At 44.3% G+C, this 5,872-nt stretch overlaps 1 protein-coding gene across 2 annotated transcripts in view; it reads right to left on the bottom strand.

Annotated features, from left to right (window-relative positions):
- Positions 1 to 5,872, bottom strand: part of LOC103616388 (peroxidasin homolog) — a 45,627-nt gene that overhangs the window by 6,776 nt on the left and 32,979 nt on the right. For both annotated transcript variants that reach the window (XM_017734079.1, XM_008634552.2), the window contains exons 13-16: positions 4,913 to 5,025; positions 3,551 to 3,707; positions 1,873 to 1,981; positions 957 to 1,114 (exon numbers count right to left, since the gene is read on the bottom strand). In XM_017734079.1, coding sequence (XP_017589568.1) covers positions 957 to 1,114; positions 1,873 to 1,981; positions 3,551 to 3,707; positions 4,913 to 5,025 — 537 coding nt within the window. The remainder of the gene's footprint in view (positions 1 to 956; positions 1,115 to 1,872; positions 1,982 to 3,550; positions 3,708 to 4,912; positions 5,026 to 5,872) is intronic.

Raw genomic sequence — 5,872 nt, 5'->3', positions numbered from 1 at the left:
CTCCCTGGGTTACTGCTGCCACCATGAGCTCCATCACCCACCCAAGCTCTACGTGACGAGCAGCAGGAAGCCGTGGGTGACTGCCAGGGCACTGCTGCACCGAAAGCGCTGAATGATGCTGCATTGTGTGGATGCTGACAGGGCAATGAGGAGGAGAGGCTGGCAGTCCAACCAGCCCAGACCAGACCTGCTGCCTGGAGAGAGACTCCTCACACCCTGGAATACATCCAGGCAGGAAAAAATATTTACAGGTCCCAGACATACATGCCTGCTCCATGATGAATCACACGTATAGGCAGAAGCATGCAGAATGTTTGCTGTATATCAAGGAAGTCCCAGGCAGCAAGTTTTGGGGTCCAGCTGCTGCATGCTTGGACCTCGTTAGGTAATTCTGGCATTATGCTGCTTTGTTGTTTGCTATCCTGCTTCAATAGAAGGAACCTGAGCTGCTGGGACTTACCTGAGTTTGTAGCTAAGAGGTCAAAGTAGTAGAGAGGAGGGATATTCCCTCTTCTTCTGTAACAGCACCCAAATACCCCAGAGTTCACAGCATTGTTCTCGTTGCCATTTGGAGGGCAGGAAACATCTCAGACTATGCTCTTGAGGGTCTGAGCTTCAGACCCACAAGGATATTCCTTCATCAGCTAGTTGGTTAATATTTTTTAAGGAATAGGGCTTTTATAGCCATCTGAGGAACCTTTACAAAACAGGGATCTCAAACCATTGCCTGGGTATCAAATCAGTTCTGTGAACACAAGACCAGCCCTTCAGCTATTAAAGAAACCATGAGACATAGAAAGAATTGCCACCCAGACAACACATTTCATCATATACCCAACATTTATAGGGATTTTTTATATACCTTGGCACATTTTAAACTTCCTGGATGTCTACACATCATTGTTTTCATTTCATCCTGAGCACAAAATTAAGAAGGGAAATGAAATCTCTCCTACCTGTGACATTCATGTCCACGACCAGCCCTTGCTGCACATGTTCCTGAATCAGCTGCAGGGTCCTTTCAAAGATCTCCCCTGCCCTGGCTGTCTCGATGGTGTAGGGGTCCCTCGGGTAGCGGAACAAAGCCAGGAGGTCATTGGGAGTCTTGGGGCGCCTATTTCCAGGAATTAAAAGTGATACAGGATCATTAAAATTAATCAACTCTGCTCAGGGCAGTGAGACCCTACAAGCAGCAAGAGTCAAGCTCTAAGCCTGGTCTAGTGCTTGGCCCCCAAATTAGTGCATAAGACCAACGTGGCTTGCCTGCACATTGCAGATGATTAAAGAAGAGAAATATTTCCCCAGGAAAATGCACATATTTAATTCTCTCAGTATCTCTGGGGTTTTTCTGCAATAGCGATTTATTTTTTCACTTTTCAACAGCTGAAACCCAGAAGGTTTTGGGCTTAACACAAACTATCCATCCTTCCAATAAAAACATATATTGGGGTAGAAGAGGAGGGAATCATATTCACTTGAGAATTTTTTTTTTATTGAGGAAATGGTTAGAATTTTTATATTATTATTTCTGTTCACCCTCCACAAAGTCAGTTGCATTCATAAAATGACTACTCTGATTATTTTCTCTTTTATTCACTATCTACAGAACCAACTCCAGCTGACAAAATGCAGATAGAAGTGACCTAAGAGATGATGCTTGTGTATCTCATTTTTCCAGAGTCCCAAATGCCTATTGGGAAGCTCTATCACATCCTACATGGTGCAGCTTCAACCTCCAACACTCGAAACAATCCCGTAGCTTTCATTTGCGGGTTGTCAGTGATAAAATGAGCTTTCAGAAAGCTTCATTTCTTGTGGGTTTTCAACACTTTTCTGCTTCAGGCCCCAGCTCGAGGCACTTCCCACACTTACTTGCTGAAGAGCTCGGTGCGTGTGGAGTTGATGGCGTGGTCCACGCTGCTGATGGCCTCGCGCAGCGACGTGGCCACAAATGTGTCCCCGCTCCGACCCACGTCCGTGGCTTCCCCAAGCACAAAGAAACAACAAAACACCCTCAATTTACTTGGATATTATTTGGCCCTCCCAGCTCAAGGGTGCACCGGCACCAGCCCCAGAGTGACCTCACTGCAGAACAAACTGCATTTCCATCTGCAATATCAACACCATGAATTTATTTTTAAGACAGATATTCTGAAGAATGTGAGCTGCCTGAAAAAGAAGGTGGCTTTTTCAGGAGATGTCTGCGGGCACATATTCAGGGTTTTCTCCTGTACAGCTTTGCAAAAAAAAAAAGTCTGTTTTGGTTAGTGGTTAAATTGTAAAAAGAAAATGTACAAATCACAGTGGCTTAGCCCAAAATAATATATTTACTTCCCACAAAGGTACTTCTCAAATTCATGAAATTAATTTAAATATATTGCTCATCCATTAATTTTCTGTTTGTGGAACACTTTACTTACTAATTATTGGTAGTAATTAATAGACATTTATGATGATAATAATAGTTCAAAGTTAGTATAAACATCTCTGCTACATCATTTTAAATCAAAAATACCAAAGTTGTTGTTGTTGTTTCTTTAGAAGTAAAAAGACATCACTTCTTTAAACTTACTACAGGATGCATTTTTTAAGCCAGGGCCTTTGTCACAGCTGAACAAACCAGTTCCCAGTTGGCTACTGGTATATGCTACAGCCAGCTGGTGAATGAGGCACCAATCAAGAAAAAGCCAAGAAATTGTCTCAGGAATAATTTCAAACAACAAAGACATTTCAGACCATTTTCAGCTCCTTGCTTACAACCCCTGTACGGAAAATGTTACTAAATTCACCTAATAAGTGACTCACTATCCACTCTGGCTGTTTCTGGAACAGCTCTTCACTTATATTTTAAACTTTTTTGCTTGCCTTTGATTTCTTTTTTCCTTTGACAGTTTTCTTACCCTCTAAGAGGTACAAAAAATCCACTCTTGACCTCTGCTTTGACCAGCAGAGGAGAGTTACGCCTCCTTGTTCATTACATCTTCACTAACGCACAGAGCAGGAGCTTGAAAACCAGATTTAGTTCCCATTCCCAAGAGTGGTACATGGTCTAAGGTTGGACTTGATGATCTTGGAGGCCTTTTCCAGCCTTACTGATTCTATGATTCTATGATTTTATGACTGAGCAGACATTTAAACCCCTGTATGCGCAGCAACAATGTCGTTCTGCTCCTGCCTCCCCCAGCGTGTGAGGTTTCAGTCAGATGATGATCTGTGAGCGTGTCAGCACATTTTAATAACTTTCTCCCTCCCAGCAGAGGCAATAACTACATGGACACTGACAGCTGGGCTTGCAGAAGGAGGTTTAAGACAACACCTTTGGCTTTGCAGGGAGCAACTGCAGCTCAGCTGAGCAAACAGCGAGGGGCAGCTGGGAGATGCGTGGGCTTTCACAATGGAGTGACTCCGATCCAAGGGACCTGTCTGCAAAGAAGCTGAAGAAATAATTTCTTACATAATTATCTGCTCAAAGTGTAGCTGTCGGCACAGCACAGCACCTCCTCACACAGGAGCCAGAGAAGGCTCGGGGAGAGCGCGGGAGATACGGTACCGGTGATGGTGAGCTGCATGGCACTCGAGGTGAAGCCAAAGGGGTTCCTTGCTATGCACTCGTATCTGCCCTGGTCAGCCACACCCAGGTCCTGAATGGAGAGGGTCCCGTCCTGGCTGATGTGGAACTTGCCACTCTCTGTGATCTGGATGCCCTCCTGTTGCACCATCAAAAGACAGAAGCTGTGTCAGAGCATAGAAAGCTTCCACTACCCCAGCCTTCAGCCTGCTCAGCAAACCCAGGGATGGATGTGATGAACGAATGTGGCCACCAGATGTTAGCATTGCTCTTCCAGGGAAACCAGAAAGAAGTCCAAGGATACCTGGTCCTGACAGGACCCACGGTGAGGAGGTCCCTGCTCTGCTCCTTCCCCTGGCCCAGCCCAGGAACTCCCCACGGGGCACAGACACCCCACACAGACACCCCACACAGACACCCCACACAGTCAGGCTGGCTGGAACAAGTCCCAGACCCTAATGCCCTCACAAAAGTTTCATGGCACAAAATTAAGTCAAAATGTTTTCAGTTTTAGGCCAACCTGAAACTGATGGATTTTTGCTGGCCTTGAGCTGCAAATCCCAGCTTTTGCTGGCTCTGACAGCATCACTCAAACCCAACCTCTCAGCCTGGCTGGTGGTAGAAGTGACTTTAGGTTTTACTTTTCTATTTCCCTGCTTCTTAACATCTTTCTGCTGCCCTGCCCCAACCTAATGCTTGCTCTGATGCCCTTCCAGGCTTTTTTCTTCTGCTCCCACTGTTGGTTGAGCCCACAGAAAGCGGCAAGTTCACCTTCACCAGAGATCTGTGGGGTAAGTAAGGCCCAAGCATTTTCTGTGCCTGTCTGTGCTCAAAGGCAGGGCAGGTATAAAGGAAGGTCCCAAGTGTTGTACTACAGCACAGCAGGAAAGAAGTCTGAAGAACTTCACCTATTGAATTCTTGGAAAGAGCAGCCAGGCTACAGCGTGATTCTGAGGGATTGTGGCTTTGCCTCGTCAAAACTGGAGCCAAAAAGCATCATCCAATGCCATCAGCAGAAATGCTGAAAATATGGACAAACTACATAGAAAAAAAATCAATTTTCAGGTTTTTTTTATTTTTTCCAGGGATTGTCAATCAAGTATTTATAACATCCTGGAATGTCACTGGCTTCAAGTGACTCCTTTGGAAGGAAGAACAAGAGAATATTTGCTGCATGGCTTTGAGCCTGAGAAACTGCAACGTTCTTTCAAAAACCCCAAATCAGTGGAAATGTTGGTGTCTATCCCATGTGTACTGCAAAACCGATGAAACTAATGAAGCTGGGAGAGGTGTTGAAGGAGAGAGTTGTTTAATTCTCCCCAGTGACATGAAATCATCACGTACCTTGACCCAGGTTATGGTGGGCCGAGGGTCTCCCTGGGCAGCGCAGGAAATGGCAGCGTCCTGGCCTGTCTCTGCCACCAGGTCTTGGGGGGGATGCAGGAACACGGGGATCACTGTGCAACACAGGGAAAAAAGCCACTGGGGTAAGAAATGCATCAAGGAAAATAGGGAAATCTGTGGGTAAAAAACCATCTCAGCACGGAGAAAGCAGAGCTGCTGAGCTGCTGCTCTCGCAAGGGCTCTGCAGAGGGGCAGCCGCTCACCCTGTGCTCTCTGTCTCGCTGCCAAGCTCTCTTTTCATTCATTTACGTAGTTTATGTTCATTATTTTCTGCTCCTCTGTGTCTCTGCTTGGGGCGATTACACAGGAATGTGCTGCATCATTTAAAATCCTTAATTCAAAGGTTTTCTAGAAAAGATGCTCCAGCTGAAACAGGGATCATGACTTGTTTCGGGAATTATCGGATGGCGCTCTCTTGAAGTATTAATCAGGCCAGATTAAGTAATTATATTGATCTTCCTGGTCTTAAAATATTCTGTGAATTCTGCGCTTCACTAATTTATGCTTCTAGAGAGTTTCCTTCCCTCCAGTCTACCCTTAGTAAATCCCTGCCCTATTTGTGAACAAGCAAGGAAGTTTGCTTATTTAGAAGGGTTATTTATAAGGGGAAAATAAAAAAATAAAATTAAACAAAAGCTTTAAAAAAATTAAGGAAAAAAGAAATTAAGCCTTAATTAAACAAAAGCATCCCTGTGTGACTTGTGTTTTACAGAGTCTTGATTTTAGAAAACCTAAATTTAGATTGAACCTATGACCTGGTAGGGGACGTTTAAGACAAATGTATCTAGAGGCAGGATTAAATGTTTGCTAGAAGGAAACATTATGTTTTGCAGAATATTTTGTTTAAGAAAGAATTTTACTCTTAATTTTGCAGGAGAGACAAAATTTTAAAATTTATAT

Source organism: Corvus brachyrhynchos, unplaced genomic scaffold (genome assembly GCF_000691975.1).
Source record: "Corvus brachyrhynchos isolate BGI_N302 unplaced genomic scaffold, ASM69197v1 scaffold10, whole genome shotgun sequence".
Taxonomy (NCBI): Eukaryota; Metazoa; Chordata; class Aves; order Passeriformes; family Corvidae; genus Corvus; species Corvus brachyrhynchos.
The sequence above is the reverse complement of the archived record's forward strand: the minus strand, read 5'-3'. Positions and strand labels throughout refer to the sequence as shown.